At 48.3% G+C, this 20,110-nt stretch overlaps 1 protein-coding gene across 5 annotated transcripts in view; it reads right to left on the minus strand.

The window, feature by feature from the left end:
• The window catches only part of Rptor (regulatory associated protein of MTOR complex 1), a 371,772-nt gene that overhangs the window by 92,940 nt on the left and 258,722 nt on the right, over positions 1–20,110 (minus strand). For all 5 annotated transcript variants that reach the window (XM_021241190.2, XM_013078167.3, XM_004860899.4 and 2 more), the window contains 2 exons: positions 10,353–10,428; positions 6,672–6,773 (listed from right to left, as the gene is read on the minus strand). In XM_021241190.2, coding sequence (XP_021096849.2) covers positions 6,672–6,773; positions 10,353–10,428 — 178 coding nt within the window. The remainder of the gene's footprint in view (positions 1–6,671; positions 6,774–10,352; positions 10,429–20,110) is intronic.

The raw sequence follows: 20,110 nt of genomic DNA on the forward strand, positions 1-20,110 counted from the left end.
AACAAACTACTATGGTTTCTTTTCATCGGTGCCAAACCAGACTAATTATTAAGCACGGCTACGTGAATACCAGTTAAAACAGACCTGGCTGAGGCAAGCCAATTCCATTTGCCCATTGTACAAAGATAGTAGTCAGACTTCCGGCCTGAGACTTGCTGGCACAGCTGCTTTGTGGAAAACTGACCCTTGAGGTCCAGCCCTGGGTCGTATCTGCAGACACAGGTGCTCAAGAACCTCTGAGGAGCAGCGCCATCACGGAGTATCTGATGCCAATCCAAACAACAAATATGCATATATGTAACAAGGCCACTCCAGGCCATTATTCTGCTGCCTCCCAGAAATAACCCTGCACTCTCAGAATCAAAATTTATTTGAAAATAAGAGTGCATTGGCAGCAGGGTTCTCCGATCTCATACTGATTTGCAAGATCTCTGTAAAGGTACTAAAATTTTACCCTATGAAATAATCCTCTCCTTGCTTTCCTATAATATTAACCTTCATTATTCTTTAGCAGGGGCCATCTCTGCCCATCCACTACCCAAGGGGAAGGTGGACAGGGAAGAAAGTCCTAGGCAGGATCATACAGAGCCAGAAGGTCATCACCAGGCTGAGACTGGAGAGCTTCTCATAAGGGGATGGATAACTCCTCATAAGCAGCTATCAGCAATCAGGAGTTGGGAGAAAAGGCAATTGAAAAAAATTACAGTTTCCTTCATATTCCTGTTGTTGACTTGCATTTCTAAACAGCAAAAAAGGACATAGAACTGGTTGGGAGAGGTGTATTTCATGTTTATATTTATTTGAGGGATTAGAACCCAGCAGTGCCTGCTGAAACCTCTCATTGGACCCTAGATATGGTCATCTGCTAATGTTTCTTGAGATTGTGGGTGGAGAAAAGTCACTCTGGCTAATGAGGAAAGTAGCAAAAATCTGCAAAAACCTATGAAGTCTGAATTAAGATGCTGCTTCCTTTAAGCAACATTTCCTGCCTTGCCAAGGCAATAGAGGATAATATATGGATAATTGGGTGCTGGATTTGGCAATAATAAAGGTTCTTAAGACAAAGCCTGGGGAAGTAACTGAAAGATTAGAGGCTGGCTGCAGGCCATGCCAATGAGGCTGGCATTCCTCTGTACTTTGTCTTTCCTTACTGTCTTGTTAGTAAATGTTCATTGATCCAGGCTGGGCACAGCTTGGGAGAGAGACCCTCCATGGTGATAAAGAACCTCCTACTTGAATTTGTCTGAAAGATCACACAGAAAATGCCTCATGTTCTTTTCAGGCTTATTTCTTCTTATTTTGGCATAAGAAAGGTGGCTTTAGAGGTCTTCTCTTTCCACAAGGGAGTGTGGACTGTAAATGGAACATTAATGCCTGGCACGGTGCCTGGGATTCGGGGAGGATCAACTTCACTACATCGCATTGTTGAAACGAGGTCAGCGACACTCTGGTGACACAGGTGGCCTGAGGGGGGCTGTGGAGGATGGCCCAGCCAACCCCTAGTCTGCTCCTGGCCTGTTCTTCCTGCACACATCTGGAGGACATCCACCTTTCCCAAATACCTAGCTTCCTTAGTTTTGTAGTTGTTATTTTTTTTTCCCATTAAGTTTATTGGTACATTTTAGGTATAAAATACAGTTACATTCATCATTGGGATCTTGTACCATTACATGAGTATCTTGGTTCTTATTTTTTCCCCCTTCCCCTGCCCTGCCTCCCCTATTTGCAAAGACTTTGTTTCTATTTTTTTCCTTTTCTCATATTTTTTCTTTTCCCTTTTTTCCTTTCCCCTACCCCTCCCACTTCCCCTGCACCTTTAGACCTTTTCTTCCTGTTACACAACATCAATTATACATTTTTAAAATTACAATATCAAGATCTAGGAGACATTACCACAGATTTTACAGAATTTAAAAGGATATAGAAAGCATATTTCAAAAATCTGTTTTGAAATAAATTTGACAACTTCTAAGAAGTGCCTTGGAAGACAAATTAATGAAACTAACTCTGGAGGAAATATCAAATTTGAATAGCACCTATTAAAGAAAGCATATTCCTAGCTTGAAAACCTACCTATACGACAACAACAGGCTCTTATACATTTTAACTGATAAATTATATCAAACAATTAAAGCAGAAAAAAGAAGGAACACTTCTCCCCTCATTTTAGGAAATCAACATTGTGCTAATCCTAAAACTGGATAAAGATAATAGAAGAAAAAAGTATGAACATAGATAGAAATTTGTTTAACAAAACAAACTATTAGAAGTCCGATCTGGCAGTATGTAGAAAGTGGTTTTGTTATAGGAATGGCAGTGTTGGTTCAGCATTGGAAGATCCACCCCCAAAAGTCATCATTTTAACAGAGGAAAGGAAAAAGCCATAGGATCCTGTCACTAGTTGGAGAAAAAGTACTGGACTAAATTCTACAGCTGTTCATGGTAAAAGCTATCAGGAGACTAGAAGTAGAACAGAACTTTCTCAACAGATTAAAGACATGTATTCCATACTTGCAGCCAGAATGCCTTATATGAATGGAGAAGATACAATGCTCTCTTCTTAAGGTGGGGAACAAGGGCAGATATGCTTACTCTTTATCTATCCATTAAACTTTGAAACCTAGGCCCCACCAAAATAGTCTGGCAATAAAATGACACAATTAGGATAGGATTGGCAAGGTAGAAGCAAAATCTTTATATGTAGATGAAATGAGCATCTACAGAGAAAATACTAAGAAATCTCTAGGAGCCCCTAGAACTTGTATTTGAATTTAGCAGGATTAGAAAACACAAGGGATATATAAAAATTCAGGTCTGTGTATACTTGCTATAAACGAAGAATTGGATATTGAAATTTAAAAGTTATGTAGGAGTACAAAGGACCTAGAAAAGTTAAAAAAAAAAGACAAAAAACAGTGTTGGAAGACATTTAGTACCTAATTTTAAGACTTCTTCTAAAGCTACAGTAATCAAGGCAGTGTTGGTGTAAGGAAAGACATATAGATCACTGGAATAAAACAGAGAATCTAGAAATAGAACCACACATATATGGTCCACTGAGTTTTGAAAGATTATTCAACATTAGCATTTTATAGAATATAAACTCAATTCAGGAGCCGAGGAAGAGATAGTGTTTTCAGCAAACGGCACTAGAACACCTGGTATTCATATATAAACAATTAACCTCAACCCTTTATTTCCATACATGAAAATAACTTGAAGGGATCTATGAACCTAAATATGAAAGCCTGAAAGTATAAAACTTTAAGAAGAAATTATAAGGGAAAATGTTTATGAATTCAGGGTAGGCAAGAACTACCTAGTATACAAAAGACATGATGTATAAAAGAAAAAAATTGATAAATGAGATTCCATCCAAATTTAGAACTTTAAATGAGATCATTAAAATGAAAAGTAGTCCTTAAACAGACCATATTTACAACGCCTATAACCTATGACCAGAATATATAAAGAATTCTTAGAGCTCATTAATAGACAACCCAATTAAAAAGTAGACATAAGATGATAAATAGCCAGTACAGCACAAGGAAAGGTGTGCAACTCTAGAATCAGAAAAATACTAATCAGTACAATAACAAGATTGAATTATACACTTATTAGGGAGACAAAGTTAAAAGTTTTAAAAGCCTTGTCATAACTTTTTCTTTTTGTTGGATCCTCCCCGCAAATGGATTCATTCTGCTGGGTTTCCTGGGGTTGTGATCCTCATTGTCTTTTCCTAGGGTATTGTCTAAAATTTTTTGGAGTGCCGGTTTGATATTCATGAAGTTCCTGAGGTGCTCTTTATCATGAAAGTATCTTATTTCTCCATCCATTTTGAAAGATAGTTTTGCAGGGTACATCAATCTGGGTTGGAGGCTGTTTTCCTTTAGGGCTTGAAATACATCACTCCAAGCTCTTCCTGCCTTGAGGGTTTGCATTAAGAACTCTGCTGTGATTCTGATGGGCTTTCCTTTGTATGTGATTTGTTTCTTTTCTCTCACTGCTTGTAGAATTTTGTTCTTCTGTTGGATTTCTGGAATCCTAACTATTATATGTCTATGTGTAGATTTTTTTGATCAAGGCTAGTTGGAGTCCTATATGCCTCACTTATCCGTATGTCAAGTTCTTTTCCCCTCCTTGGGAAGTTTTCTGCCATCACTTCTGTGAACAGTTTTTTTATGTCATCTGCACTCTCTCCTCTTTCTTCATTGACTCCAATCAGTCTTATGTTATTCTTCTTTGCATCATCTAGCAGCTACTGGATTGATTTCTCGTGTTCCTTTACAATTTTAAAGCAATTTTTCTTTTCCTGGTCACTAATTGTAATCTTTTCTTTTATATCTGAAATTCTATCCTCACATTGGTTCATTCTGCTGCGCAGACTTTCGATGGAGTTTTTAATCTCCTGGAAATCTGTTTGCATCTGTTTTATGGATTCCATTTGTTTCCTATGTTGGGATTCCATCATGTTCCTCAGATCCTCTATTTTTTTATCTGTGTCCTCTCTAGATTTATTAATCATGTCTTGCACTGCGAGCAAAATCTTTGCTGTTATCTGAGTAATTATTTCTGATTTCATTTTTCCCAGATCCTCTTTTGTTGCCAGTTCAGAGAGTCCAGGTGGATGAGTATCAGATTGTTCCATCTTGTTTCCCTTTGGGGTTGCTGCAGGTGATCTGGAAGTCTGTTTTTGAGGCTTGTTTACATGTCTTCTCATTTCCACGGGGTGGGGTGGGGGTGTGTGCTTCTGGTGCCCGCACGGCTCACCTTCTCTGCCCTAGGAGCTTGGGATGGCGGCAGGGTAGATTCCTTCCAGGTGCTGGGACCCGCTCACCTTCTCTACCCTAGGAGCTTGGGATGGCGGTGGGGGAGCTTCCTTCCAGGTGCTGGGACCGGCTCAGCTTCTCTGCCCTAGGAGCTTGGGGTGGAGGCGGGGGAGCCTTGTAGTTGTTATTGTTGCATATTTTTGTTGTTGTTGTTGTTTAGAAAATGTTTTGCTTATTTGTCTGTAGCTCACCTTCCAATCCCAGGATGGTTTTAATCTAGAAGCTTACAAGGGGAACAGTAACCATTTTTACATTCCCTTTATAATGTCAGACAAGAAGCAGTGATAATACACAAAAAGCACCAAAAATATCTACAGTGAAATGTGGCACAAAGTTATTCTTTGTTGCCCACCTGATTAGTGATGCCAGCAGGAAGAAGCTATTGTTACAGTTTACATTTACATATTCTTTTTCTTCTCGCCTTTTTTTGCTGGCTGGGCTTCTTGAGCAAAATCCTACATGAGAAATCTCAGTCCTGTGGCAAGTGAATAATCTCTCAAGCCTGCAAGGCTGGCTGGTGTAAGGCAGAGCACACTCAAGAGCAGAAGCCAGGGCTAACATGCTCGATGGAGAGACAGAGACAAACTGCGCCTCCGTTTCTCAAATGGTCTCTCAGAAGCGGAGCCACTCAGTGAACATTTGGTCCAGTGAAGATGGATGGTGCTGTCCATCACAATGTGGTTAGCAGCCTTAATAAGAAAGTACAAGCTCTTCTTGGAAAGAAGCGAGGCAGATGTCCTTGGACAGGCAAATGATGAAACTTATGTCCCTGCTTAAGGGATGCAGAATAACCTGACTGGTTCTCGGGAAAGTGATGATCTCACCTGCTGCCTCTGGTACTCGGTGTCCCACCTGGGGATACTGTCCTCTGTACCCCCAAGCTCCTAACCACATTTATTCTTGGATGTGGGAGGGGCCTTCCCACTTCTCCTGCGCTTGATTACACAGCTTCCGAGCCCCAGTTTAATAGCGCTGCCCTCATTACACAAGTGTTTGCCAGCCTCTAAAGTATGTTATTAGACCCTGGCATACACACTGCCCAGTGCTTTAAAAACCCACTAGATGTTGACCCAGCGTAAGACAGCATTTCTTGCATCATAACCCAGCCCACAAGTCGCACTGGAATCCTTCTCATCTTACTACCTAGGAGGTACTTTAGTATGCCTGTCTTGTCTCATTCACCAACAAATCAGCTGGTGGGACACACAAACCTGACCTCCCACCTGTGATGGAGTCACAGTCTGCATGGGGATGTGACACAGGCCGTGTAAGTGACTGGCCTCAGAATGGGACCCCCATTTGTGTGGACGAATCCCAGGCACAAAGGAAGGCCAATGGCTTCTGGGTCTGGGTACCGACTACTGTGTCAGCACAGGGCTAGGCCAGGAAGCCCACTGTGGCCATTTATAACCTGCTCAGCACATTTCTTCCTTTCCTCATAGGACTAATTTACATCCTGTGTCCTTCCAAAAAGCAGACAACAATGCTAAGAGCCAGCGCTGAAATGGAGCTCTTGACAGTAGCATTTCATCAATTTCTAAAGTGTAAATGTGGGAGGGGCTACATCTCAAACACATATTTAACTGGGGGTAGAAGGGGAGAATTCAATGACTTTACCAGGAAGGCCCATTAGGTATAAGTATGCAATTGGCTTCCTTGACTTCTGATTGGATCTGCATGATTTATTTACCATCTGGTCCAGAGTATAGCATGGCAGAGGAGGGGCTGGTGTTCCAGATCGTCATGCATGCATGCAAACACACACATGCGTGGGCTGTCATGGGTAAATGAGCCCCTTGGGGACTCTGGGTTTTGGCTTCCATTCTGTCTGAAGCAACTCACCTGCAGAACGATGGGCAGCTGCTCAGGGGGGCTCCTGTTTTCCACGCCCATTGTGAGCCATACCTGGAATGCAGTCAGCTGCTCTGCAAAGAATGGGCTGTGCTGTGGGAGAAGCAGAGGAGCTGGTCAGGTCTATGAAGCACCCACATGTGCTGGCTCCAGGACAAGGCAGAGCTGCAGGGTTTGTGAGCAGCCTGGATGTGGGCAGGACAGGGAGTTGAGGATGACTCAGAGGCTTTGGCCTGAGCACCTGACAGATGTGGTCAACATCAGTGAGAGGAGAGGAGCAGCTGGGAGAAGGCATTGGACCTCAGCCTGGGGCACCCACTTTGTGCTTGTGGTGTCCATCAGGCATTCACATGAAGACACACAGGCATCTGGCCACATGGATGAACATTTGAGAGAGGTCTGGCCAGGTGTAACCTCAAGAGCCATTGGCACACAGCTTTGTTTTTTTTTGGTACCGGGGATCGAACTCAGGATCTTGTGCTTGCAAGGCCCCTCCCATATCTTCCCACCTCCTAGGCGGGGGCACCACTGAGCTAAATCCCTGGCCCCACACAGCCTTTTTGAGAAAGAGAAGGAACCCAGGAGTGACTGGGGTCAAGGAGCTGAAGTGGAACCTGCCAAATGACCATGAAAGCCACAGCCTGGAGGGAGAGTAGGAAGGTGTGGTGCTCTGGAAGGCAGGGAGGGTGACATATCCAGCAGCATCGAATACTGGGGTTTGGTTACACAAGATCTAGATTAAGAACTGACTATTGATTGTTTTGGCAACAGTGGTCATCATGATCATTAAGAACACCCTGAAGGCCCGGGATTTAGCTCAGTGGTTCTGGCATCTGCCTTGCAAGCGCAAGGTCCTGAGTTTGATCTCCAGTACCAAAAAAAAAAAAAGAACAGCTTGGGGTTGGGTATCTGTGGGACTGGATTGGACCAGAATAGAGGAAAAGGGAATGTGGAGACTCAAGTATAGACAGTTCTCTGAAGTATAGACTCAAAGAGCAGGGTGGTGGCCACAGGGTAAAGTGGGTCATGAATGTAGTTTACAGATGGGAGAATAAGGGGATTCATGTGAGTTGATGAGGAAGATCCAGATGAGAACAGAGGAGGCAGGCTGGGGCCTGGCAGGCATAGCTGGAGGGTAGGCTGCCAGGGTAGGAAGGAAGATGGAGCATGCAGGCTTCATGTAGGCAGTGAGTGGCTGATGGCAGGCACCCCAGGGCTTCTCTTTCTATGCTTCTGTTCCTCAGGGAAAGCAGGAATGCAAAGCCCTTGGGAAGGAGGGTAGGAGCAGAAGAGACAGAAGAGGGAGGGAGGAGGGGCTGGAAAGTATCTTTGCTTAGACTGTCTGGCAGCTTCTCTGTCCTGCTTGACAGGGTGATCACAAAGAAGGTCACAATTGGCTATGCTGCACGAGTCTGGGCTCTCCAGTGACCTGAGCCGAGTGAGCACAGACAGAGCAGATGGGAGGCAAAGGGAGTGAGGAGGTATGAGTGCCTGGCTGTGGGAGTGGGCTGGCGAGCAGAATGGGCATGAGGCCAGTCCTGGAGGCCACACTGGAGAGGCCACAGTGGGTCTGGATACCACCACACTGCTTGTGCACTGCTGCTGGATTTGGGTATGGTTACACAAGTGTGTTCAATTCACCAAGCTGTATGTTTAAAGTACATATAATCTGTACGTATGTTATACCTCCAAATCTGTACGGATGTTATACCTCCAAAAAAGTGAAAATAAAATGAAAAAGTTAGTCCACGATCTACATCAGTTGCCCCTTCCCTTCCCTGACATCCCAGTTTGGCATAGTCATTCCCAGATGCAGAATACTGATTCTAGCAGATTAGAAATGATGTAGTAAGATCCTTGAAAAGATCCTTGGCAAAGATACCTGGCATTGAAATGGAAGTGTTCCATCTAGAGGGAACACACATACAAACAGAAAACTGTCTTATATAAAGAGGAGCAGGATTCTGATCTCCTAAAAGCACAGACTGAAACCATGCTCGGAGTACAGAAACCCAATTACAGGGTTTTCCAGACATCTGTTTGCAGCAACAGGCCCTGTCCTTCGTGGGAGAGCTCAGGCCTTCGGGGGCTGCTCTGGTGGATGTGGAGGCCAAGGACACAGCTAGGTGCAGGTGGCATCCTGCACGGGCCAGGCACTGTTCTCTACAGGGGTTTGTGGTTATGAAGGAGACCGTGTCCCTGCCCCCAAGACTTTACAGAAGGAAGTGGGCAGCCCTTTGGTCTAGAAGTCCAATAGTGGATGCCAGAAATACTGGCAGGAGCCAAGGGGAAACCTCATGAACTCCCCTTTAGAGTTCAGAAACTCCGGGTAGTCTGCAATGGATGTAAAATGCATTACAAAGATATGGGCAGATGGACATGTGACAGCAGTGTATAAATGCCAATGGCAGAACTAAGTGGTGGGTGTGTGGGCGCTTATTGTAGAGTCCTTCCAACTTCACTTTCAGCTTGAAAATTTTCATGTTATTCAAAAATCAAGCAATAAAAAGGGGTCAATATAAGTCCAAAAGGACAAGGCCCTCTGCCCAGTCATTTTGACCCTGGGACACATCAGTGCAGCCCACCACACCCCACAGCCCTGTGCTCCTGTCCCTGCTCTGGGAAGGTAAGATGCCTGGGTCATGCATGGCCATTGTGCACCTGACCCTGGCTCAAAGATGTGGTCAACTCACCCTGGGGACTGGTGTTCTGTGAATGACGATCTGGGCAGGCACATACTAGTGGCACCTGCCACACGGCAGCTCTGTCCTTGTACTTCAGGCACGTTAACCTAGGCCTCACAATGGCCCTTGTATTCACCCAGAACCCTCCGTTAAAATGAAGAAATTCAGGCCCAGGTAGCCTGCCTAACAGCGCCAGCTGCTGGCTCTGAACCCCGCTGGTCTCTCTGGTGGTGTGGAGAAGACCTGGAGGTGCTGGCCTCACTTCAGGCTGCCTTACGTTCTCAGCCTCGTGGGTGGCATGGGTGCTCTGCACAACACAGCTGCCACCCTCCATTCCTGAGTGCGGGGTGCCCTCTGGGGCCTCCCAACTCCAAAGTCATGCTCTGCCTTGGGATGGGTGACTCTTTCCACAGGCACTTGAGGGAAGATGGGGTTTTGTTCATACTCTATGTCTCATGCATAGCAATCATTCAACAATAAAAACTCAAGGGGGCTCTGGGTGCTGCTGCAAAGAGTCTAGGTTATAGTCAGATTCAGTGCTGTGAAGACTGGGGTCCTCCCCACACCACTGTCACGAGCAGGGTGGGCCAGGTCCCTGCAAAGTAACTCCACTGCCCTCACCTGCACAGTAAGGCTTGGGGTCACCATCCCTGGGCCTTGAGAGAGAGCCCGTAATTCATTCCCTGCATTGAGGCCAGAGATTTAAACAGCTCAGCAGAGGGGAGGAGGGAGTCTGCATTAAGAAAAGCAGATTTAGAAGAGCAACACTTTAACGTAATGGCTTTTAAAAGCCGGCCATTTCAAAGTCTAACTCTGACCCCTTGGCTGACCTGGTCTTGTACATTCTGGCTAGCTGCACATTTTCCAGGTGGGACACAGAATCCCTGACACCCTGGAGACCTGATTGCCATATACAAGCTGGGGTTTGCAGAGCAGGTGCCTGGGCAGCAGCACTGTAGAGACACACAGGATGCAGAAAGGGACTCACCCTAAAGGCAGTGCCCTCCTCGATGATCGTAGGCAGCTGAGAGAGACAAATGTCCACAGCGAGGTCCCAGGCCTGCCTGGGGAGGAAACAGAGGGAGCATTCTGCATTAGTGCATGGTCATTAGGGCGAGGGGTATCATGGGGAAAGAAAGAGCTGCCTGAGCCATGCAGCAAGGGTCTGGGGGAGGCCTGGAGCTCGGGTCAGTGGGCTGGAGTTGTCCTGAGTTGACCCAGGCTGCAGATGTCACCCAAGGGGACCTCAGAGCGGACACAGTGCCAGGGCCACTGGTGCTGGCAGCACACTCTAACCATTTGGTTTGTCACATTTTTTCTCTTTAAAATGAAGTGAGAAAAAGGCTTAGGAAAAACTGCAGAACTCTCGCCCCCTCTAGGGTGGTTCCTGACGCTGTCGTGACCCTCTCTAGAATCCAGCTTGTTTTTCCTCAAAGCAGCAGGGGTTCTGTGATGGCTGATGGGCAGGACAAGGTGTTTTACTGGAAGCAGGCCTGTGGGCCAGGGGAGGTGATCCAGCTTTGGACTCGAGTCCAGGTGCTGTTGACATGCATGCCCCACACCCTGTGCAGTTATGGCAGAGACTCCCTGACATCACCAGCCATCAGGCCCCAGCACCCCCTTGCCTGAGCAGCTGGGCCTGGGCCATGAAAGCCCAGGGGAATGCTGGTGGCCCTCAAGGACCAAACAGTAGGTACTGGCCTTAGGGGAAGGGGACCTCACTCTGGCTGGTGGACCTGGCCAACCTTACCAGGTTCTCATGGCACTGGGACACAGGTCACCACTCACAGTGGGCAGCATGTCCTCAATATTGCCTGTCACCATGCTTGGCAGCACCTGCTGGGAGAACACAGCCCAGGACCCCCTGCTAGGCAGACACCCACATCCTATTCTAGCTTTAAAACAGCCCTCTGGGCTCCATTCTGAAACAGTTCTGTGGCTCCGGCACACAAGCCCAATGCAGGATGATGTATGTGGCTTCGTGAACACATCCTCTTACATAACTGGGGGACAGGGACTCGGTGTCTGGGAGCAGACTGGCTGCTCTTACATAAGGCTGTCTGCCAGGCACAGCTTCTGAAAGGCCCAAGAGCAGGAGGGACAGCGGACCTCAGAGCCGTAGCCACAGGCCAGGGTTCAGAAAGGTTTCTGATTTTGACATGGGTATAAAACTTAGTTGAAATCTTATTGATTTTTTACAAATATTCAACTCTGAACTACTACTTTTAGACTTGCAGGGAAGCCACAATAGCTCAGACTTACCCTACCTGACCATGGAGCCCAATCAACACTCCCATGAAGAACAGCACCAGCTGGGGCAGGGCTCTCTGGTGGTGGCCTGGTTATTTCATGCCTGTCTTTCTGGTGATGTTCAGTGAAGGGCCCTGCCCAAGGTCACGCACCAAGGCAGGGAGGGGCCCAGTACCGAGCCCTGCACTATGCTACCACTGGGCTCTGGGTGTGGGTACCTGGTCCTCAACCCAGTTCCCCTTCTGCATTGAAAACTCACTTTTTACTCAGAGTTGGTCTACCCTGGGGGTCCAGGGGACGCCTTCCTCTCTGTGAAGAAGTAGGCACCCCTCCAATCATCACCCAACTGCACCTAGCCAAGAAACCTGCAGGGGCCCTGCAAAACTGGACCCTCCCTTTCCTTCTCCACTTTCTTCAGCTGTCAAAACCACAGTTGTGGGTTTCCTTTCCTAGAAAACAAACTGAGGCACACTGGACAGGTTTGGGTTGAGGACACATCAGCAGAAGGGTGCCAGTGAGGGACTGGGAGCCTCTGATATTGGCCCTGGCTAACCCTCTGCACTGCTTTCTTTGCAGAAATGACCAGACCAGGGGTTGCACAGGTAGCCACTGGGTGGCATGCATCTGTGACACATAGGGCAGCCCCATCACTGGCCCCTTAAAAGGCGAGCTCACACCCTGGCATGGCTTGCAGCCTCTGTACAGAAGCCATGCTATGGTGGCCCTCAGTGACCTTGCTGAGAGACATGGGGATGACAGGTGCATTGCACCATCTCCCCCCGACCCGCCACTTGTTGGGGATTCGCTGAGCTAAATATTTGTCTTGGGACATGGCTGGGCACCCAGCGTTCCCTGCCAAGCACAGGCCTCCTGCTGGCTGTAGAGGCAGAAGCCTGCTGCAGGCCTGTACAGTTCATCTCCTGCCATGGTCCCCTCTCTTCCCCACTGCCAACCCTCTGCAGCTGCAGCAGTGAGATGGCAGGAACAGGAACAGTGGTCCAGGCTAAGAAGGTACTTGCTCTGATTCATAACAAAGCTAGCCCCAGGCCCAGAGGTCTGGAGGACACAGGAGGTCAGTGCCTTCCCTTCTGCTGCCTGCCATGCCCCATAAGCCCTCTCGCCTCAGCACCACCCCATGGCTCTCTGGGGCACTGGCAGAAGCTGTCCTACTGGACTACTCCCTTCCTTGCCTGTGGTCCAACCCATGTGTACAAGATCAGACAGGGAGACTCCATCTAAATCTACAAGGATGGTGCTGCTGTGTGGAAACTTTGGGGAGAGGGCAGAGCAGGGTCAGCGGCTGGCGGCAGGAAGCCCCAGTGGGGGGACGAAGGAGCTGAGCACACAATGACCAGAGGTGATGTCCAGAGTGTTTGCTGGCCCTAGGTAGACGAGCATCTCTGGATGGCTCGTTGGGGCGTGGAGCAGCAGGGCAGCCCCAGCCAGATCAACCGGTTCTTCAAGTGCACAGAAGTCCAGTCCTGGCATCTCCTATGCCTCCAGCAGGCCTAATTTCTATACTGCTTCCTGTGTCTCTCCTGCCCTGTTCCCTAGCACAGTCGGCCATGGCTCTCAGCTGCCCCCATCAGCCCACGATGTCTCCACAAGCCATTTGGGTGACATAGCAGATACTCTGTCCCTCTTGACTGTCCTCTTGGACTTCACAAGAGTCCTCTTCCATCACAGCGAACATGCTGAGTGGCTTCTTCTCCAGGCTTGGCTAACTTGCTTCTTAAATGTGGGTGCTGCCAATGTCAATGAGCTGTTCTTCCTGCTCTGTGTCCTCCCTGTGTGGGGTGCCCAGCAAGAGCTGCTCACCAATGCCCCCAAATGCCATTTAAAGCAGAGTTCACCCCTTTTGGTGGGTCCAGATCCCAATTCCACTGCGGGCCCAGTGGCGTGTCTGTATTGGACCTAATACCTCTGGAACAGCTCTTTGAGTCCCTGAGCTCCACTACACCCTTCCCAGGCACCCTATCGCCTGTCTGCCCATCCTCTGGCCTATCGCTGCAGGAGTTGGGGGCTATCAGGCCACCGACTTTCACTTGCCTGCCTTTTCTGGAGCCCCGAAAACACCCAAAGCTGCTACTATTCTCTGCCTTCATGAGGAGAGCTCCTTTGTAGCCCCAGTGCCTTCTGACTTCTCCAGTTTTGTAGTTCCCCAGCTAGCCTAGTGTGTACTTGGCACACACTAGGTCCTCAAGAAACACTTGTTAACTGAGGATGAAGCAAAGTCAAAGTGACCTCTCTACCTGAAGCAGTCTAGGAGCTGAAAGACAAACTGACTGCACACTGAACACTGGCCCTGCGCCTGCTCTGCCCCCAGCAGCTCTGGCTGGCATGGGAGCAGCTGCCCTGCTCCCTTCGTTGTCATCTGCAGGATGAGGCCTGCATGGTGGCTGTTTATTGGAGATTTTACAGCAACCACTCAGCAGGAATGGGGCTGCAGCCTGGCTCAAAGGCTGGCTTGTGCTTCCATCTCTCCAGGACCAGCTTCACCATCTGTGAAGTGGGTAATGCTGGCAACTCTGTCGCAAGGTCCTTTTGAGACCCTAGGAGGCAAAGGCCATGGCTGAGCTGTGGACACAGAGTGAGGGCCAATCAGAGACAACATGGTGTTCAAAATTAATTCCAAACTGCAAGAAATGTCCCCCTCACTTTCTGTATGGCCACAGACCAAGAAGCACTGATGCCCACGAGTACAACAATTCTCTCAGCCTCACCCTCCCTTTCTTCCTTGAGAATTAGGTTCCTGAGGAAACAAATGATGATCAGTACAACGGATTCCGTTTCTGGAATAGCAATCTCTTCTCCCAGGTAATTTCCTGAGAGACTCATAGAGTCCACATTATTTTTTTTTAGACTAATAAGACTGTGTGTTGGCAGATAAAAGGGAACATTCTATGTTTTAACAAGGACCAAAACAAGAACAAAAATGTAATTCTAAATGCAGAAGAAAAGTAGAACTTTAAGGCGGACAAATGGCCTAAAGAACTGCTTTTCATTTTCCGTCTGAAATGCATCTCACCTCCCCACTGGTCCCCTGCATAGCAGGCCCCTTCCTGCTGACAGAATTAAGAGGCAATCAGGAGATAATCAAAAGTGGCTCCAAGTATGAGCAATAAATAGCTCCCATATGCTCAATAACCCCCCAGACTGCAAACTGGTGCTCAGCAGCATCGAGGGAGATATCTACTCTTTGTTGAGAAAGAAGCAAAGTCAATTATTGCAAATAAACTCTATAAAGATGCATTGAAGTTAATCAAATGAAAAGTTTCAATTTCAGGAGTTAGAAGAGAGTGTGTGAGTTAGGGGCGGTGGGGATGAGAAGTGGGCAGAGCGTGTCCAGGCAGCTGGCTGCCAAGATCAGCTCCCGACTTGCACAGTCTCACGTCAGTCACGCCCCGGGCCTGGCACCTGCGGAACTGTGTGGCAAGGTAGCGCATCGTTACACACTCCCTTGCAGTTCAGAGCTCATCAAAACTGTAAGGTAAAAAGAACTGTAAGCTGTCAATAAGGTCCCAGCAGTTCTGAGTCCTAGACTGCACTGCGTCTCCCACACATCTGACCCCGAGTGGCAGGACTGCTCCTGAAGGGCTGCGATCCCCACGGGTCTCATCCGTGGGTGGGGTGAACACGCCACACGTTTCTGGCACAGAAAAGCAGCTCCAGATAGTTTTGTTTTCTTTTGTGCAAAAGCTGAAATGAGACAAAGTACACAGGAGAGGGCTTTGGTCACCAGGACAGCATGGAGAGGCTCTCTGGGGCTGTGACCCAGAGGGGAGCAGAGAAGGAAGAGAGACTTGCTCAAGGTACTGAGGAGGAGAAAGGCTGCCTGGCAAGGCTGAGCTAATGAAGAAGGAGCGTCCCACCACAGCTCCTGCACACCACCCTACGCAGCGCCCTAGCTCACACCAAGTGGACTGTGGGGGGCCAGCTGGGCACCCTCTCAGGCTGGACTAGACGACCGACCTCCCTGCTCCTGTCAAACTCTAAAATCATGTGACAACCCTTTTCACAGCAGAACTACTGTTCTTTCGGATGAGCATAAACTCGGTAGATTAAAACTGGCTGCATTTTCTTGAATAAAACCCAGTCAAGCTTGCAGTTTTAATTTGGGATTCTCAGCTATGGACAAGTGGGAAAGTGAGTCCTATAAAAACCCGAGACCACAGCGGTGGGCGCTCTGAGTTTGGCACCCAGGAGGAGCAGAAGTTAGGAGGAGCAAGCCAGAGATGTCTGCATCTGCACCTCCCACAGTGGAGGCCAGGGGCTGCTCCCTCAGCTGGGGTACTCAGGAGCAGGCCGGGGAGGCTGGGAGAGCTGTGCCTGGTGGATCTGCGCAGGGCCCGCCCTCGCCTCATGGAGCGGGGACTTTCTAAGCTGCTGGCTGCTCCAATGAGTCACCAGCCTGGGTTTTGAGGAAACAGGCCTAGCATGGCAAGTGCCCAAGCAGTGGGCTGCAGAAACCCTCCTGAGTCAGTGCAGTCTCCATCTGCACTGATCAATCAGAGCGGGAAGCACAGGTTATTGCCGCAGAGAAATGTAAGGTTTCAGGACCCTTGAAATTGTGAGTGAAAGAGTACGACTCCCCGATGACTTCGCATCAAAAATTAAACAGGAAACGGGCTGTGTGTATTTCATCACTTGCTCCCCTGCCTGAAGCAAAGTGTAAATGTACATTACTTTATGCTTTAACCTCAATTTTTGTTAGGCTTTGTTCCCTTTCCCCCTGTTAAAAATTCAGCCTATCCATCACCACCCAAGGATATAATAACTAGATTTTAAATTATTTACTCCAAATGCTACCTTTCCCGGCCTCTCTCTGGGGATGTGCATACTGTGGTCTATTTATGAGGAGGGAGAAGGGATCCTGAACAGAGTTTAAAGAATTGTATCACCCAGAGTTTATTACCCTGCCCAAAGCCCAGGGGTCACCCTTCAGTGGAGAGGATCCCACCCTGAGGCAGACTTTGAGGCTGCCTCCACAGTGGCTGGTTCTCAGGTGCCAACTGGTTCTGTCCCTGGGCCTGATGCTCTCCCTTCTGTGCCTCCAAGAATATTGCTAGCACTCTCTCCCTCCTTTAAGCAGCAGGAATGGCCAGGGATATAGCTCAGTGGCACCTCGCCTGCCTCACAACCACAAGGTAGTGAGTTCGATCCCCAGTACCAAAAAACACACCCCCCCCTCCCACAGCCAAAAAAACAAAAAACCATGGAAGCCCTTAAGCAGCAGGAATCTGGGCTGTGGAATGGCACTCTGGATGGGGCAACATTCCCAGCCTCCCCAGATGGTTACCAGAGGACAGTGTGGCAGTGAGCCTGCTCCACAGAGCCTGTGCAGCCCTTGCCTCTCCCCGGAATGTGGCTCAGGTGGCCGAGGGGGCAGCCACCACAGGCGGAGGGGGGGGCACCTGCAGGATGGCATGGCTGGGTCCCTGATGCCATGGAGCCATGGAGCTTGTGCTGCCAGTGCTCGGAGATGGGAAGAAGGCCCGTTTGTAAAGCTGCTGAATTCTGGGTTACAATTAACTCATGTTTCATGGGTGATACCTAACTCCTTCCAGAGCATGAGGCAAACATTTGACAGAGCATTTCCACTGATCAAATGGCATCAGAAGGGGGGTCAGGTGTGTGCCCAGGAGGTCTGTCAGACTCGAGTGTTTATATCAGAGGCCAACGTCTTTCTCTGCCCACTTAGCAGATGAATGCTGTGAATAATTTTATAAAGAAATAATGTTACTGACAAGTCTTCTCTAGATCTATAGGAGGATGCCATGTTTGATTGGAGTAGCATCTTGTTCTAGTTGGTCTGGGAACAGGGAAGTGTGGGAAAGGCTATTCCTCTGTGGAAGGTTCCTGCACCCAGGGACAGGTCTGCCTCTAGGTCAACTGGGGGGAAACCCTATTCTGTTTTGTTCTTTTTTTGGTACCGGGGATCAAACTCGGGTCCTTGTGCTTGCGCAGCAGGCAACGAAACCACTGAGGTAAATCCCTGGTCCTATTCTGTTTTTTAAAAAATTAATTTTATTGGTACATTTAAGGTATATAATATAATGACATTCATCATTGGAAATTTGCACCTTTACATAATCCATCTTGGTTCTTATTTTTTCCCCATTCCCCTGGCCCCCCTTCAACCCCTCCATCTCTCCCTATCTACAAAGACTTTGCTTCCATTTTTTCTTTTTCTCACCCCTATTCTGTTGTATTGAACTATCATGAGCCCCTACAACTGTTCATGTATAAGAAGACTTGGTGTCTTCCATTCCAGGACACTCTCTCTTGGCACTAGACCTCTAGATCCATCAGTGGTAAGGACTGTGGGGAGTGTTAAGTCAGAACTACACTGGCAAAGGAATGTTCCTAATGGACAGCACAGGAGACTCCATGACACTGAACTCGCTGACAGCCACACGGGTTGGTCCAACACTGTCTCTGTTCCCTCAGGAAGCAAAGGGCCTCTCTAAAATTGGGTTTATGGCATGAGGAGCCTCTGAAGTCCATGGAAGATGGTCTGAAGAAGGGAGGGAGAGACATTCCAGCTCTCCTCAGACGTGACAAGGAAAGCCACTGGCAGATACAGAGCCAAGCAAAGCAAGGGGACTAGCAGTTAAGTAACTGCTGTTGGAGAACTCAGGGGAGAATCTAGTTCCCTTGAGTTTCTGTAATTTGATGAAGTTATGCAGGCTGAAAAAAATTCGTATTTCTCCAAACGTGTTTTGGTGACAGCGAGGAGAGGAGCTGGATGGGGCAGCAGCATGGAGCAGAGGCCAGTTTGGCAGCTCTGGCCTCAGGACAGGATTTTCTGGCCCCCAGAGCTGCTCTGACCCCAGGAAACCAAGAGGCCACTAAGACCCAGGAGAGAGGGCCTCAGTGTCTGTCCTGGCCTTGTCCTGCTCTCCCGTCAGTCAACACTTCCAGCTTTCCTCTGACCTGAGCATATTTCTCTTTGAACTACAAAGCCGGATTGGTATATTCAATTCTTGATGAAAACAGCTTCAAGGTATAATTTTCAACACTTAATGAGACTGACTAATATTTATTCCAGATTCGTGCTGGCATTGTCCTTAGAGAAAAACCCTCCCCAGAGAGAATGTGTGTCAAAGGCATGTGATTCTCCTTGAAATCACATCACCACGGATTTCTGTAAGGAGAACCCTTCAACATTACCTATCTGGTGCTTCCTAGCATTATAGGCAAGAAGCCAGGACCCCCCAGGGAAAGGCCCCCTACTGGAGGCAACCTTCAGACCCTTACAGCGAGATGGCATGGGCTCAGGAAGAAGGGAGCCCAGGCAAGACTGGGCAGAGTCTCCACGCCTACTGAGTGTACCCAGTGGAGAGGGGACAATGAACAGCCCCCAAGTGTGCTGAGCAGATGCTGTGCCAGGGACAAGGGCACCCAGGAGCTCGGGCTGAAGCTTCTGGCCTTAGCATCCCTCGCCTAGCTCATCAAAGGCAGTCAGCGGGCTGCATCTGGTCCATGAATGTGTTTGGTTTGGCTCTCAATGTTTTAAAAAAATACTGTATTAGATATGAACATCTAAAAATCAGATAGTTATAAACAAAAATATGAGTTTTTGGCTACTCTTTTAAAATTGGCTAACTGGGGCTTCTGGGGCTAAAGTTGCATGTGGAACCATGGGGTGGGCCGCCCAGACAGCAGGGCTCTGCCCTCAACAGGCCACGCCCTCCTTGACAGCTCTGGCCACTTATTCAGCTCTGGCCACTTACTCAGCTCCGTTAGGAAGGCCCAGCACACGCCTGTATCTTGGACCACTGTGCCTCCCCCAGGCATGTGAGCTGGCAAGCCACTCCCTCCTCCCCTCTTCTTCTCTTCTAAGTCCCATGGTACACCCACCAGTGTGCCATGCAAACCTATCCCACACATGGACATACAGGTCTGTCACAGGGCTGAATGGCAGATGGAGAGGTACATGGCTGACTGCAAGCCACTCGTGTTACAGATCCTTAATTCTTCCTGGAGGGCTCACCACGTGCTCACGGGGTCAGGTTGTTCCATATAAGTGCAAGCATCTTGAAAAGCCATCCTTTTCTGCCACCCCTCCAAAGGGTATGTGTGTGGGGAGCTCATCCCACAAGTAGCTGCTGGGGACGACACAGGACCCTCACATGGTACAAAAGCCAACCTGTCCTACGCAGAGTCTGTACCTGTTAGTGAAATGTATGGCCCTTGATTTGGGCTCAGATGAAGTAGAGACACACTGCCAGGTCCTGTTTCTCTTAATCGCTGTATGGACACTAACTTGCTACCCATGTCCCCCTTCTCTGGCGGTGGATCCCATTCCACGCAGAACAGAGCACAACCTCTGGGGAAGCCGAGTGGGCTTCTGAACCATGCTCTCAGCCAGAATGGCACTGTGTGGCTCACATCCTTCTTTTTGACAACACACATCCTTCTTGCTGACCCTCAGTTCAAGTGCAAATTGAAAAACATGCTATCTGTGCAGGAAAGTGTGGCACAGTCACTGAG

This window comes from Heterocephalus glaber, unplaced genomic scaffold (genome assembly GCF_053883595.1).
Source record: "Heterocephalus glaber isolate CG9 unplaced genomic scaffold, H.glaber_assembly_v1.0 deba00000937, whole genome shotgun sequence".
In the NCBI taxonomy this organism is placed as follows: domain Eukaryota; kingdom Metazoa; phylum Chordata; class Mammalia; order Rodentia; family Bathyergidae; genus Heterocephalus; species Heterocephalus glaber.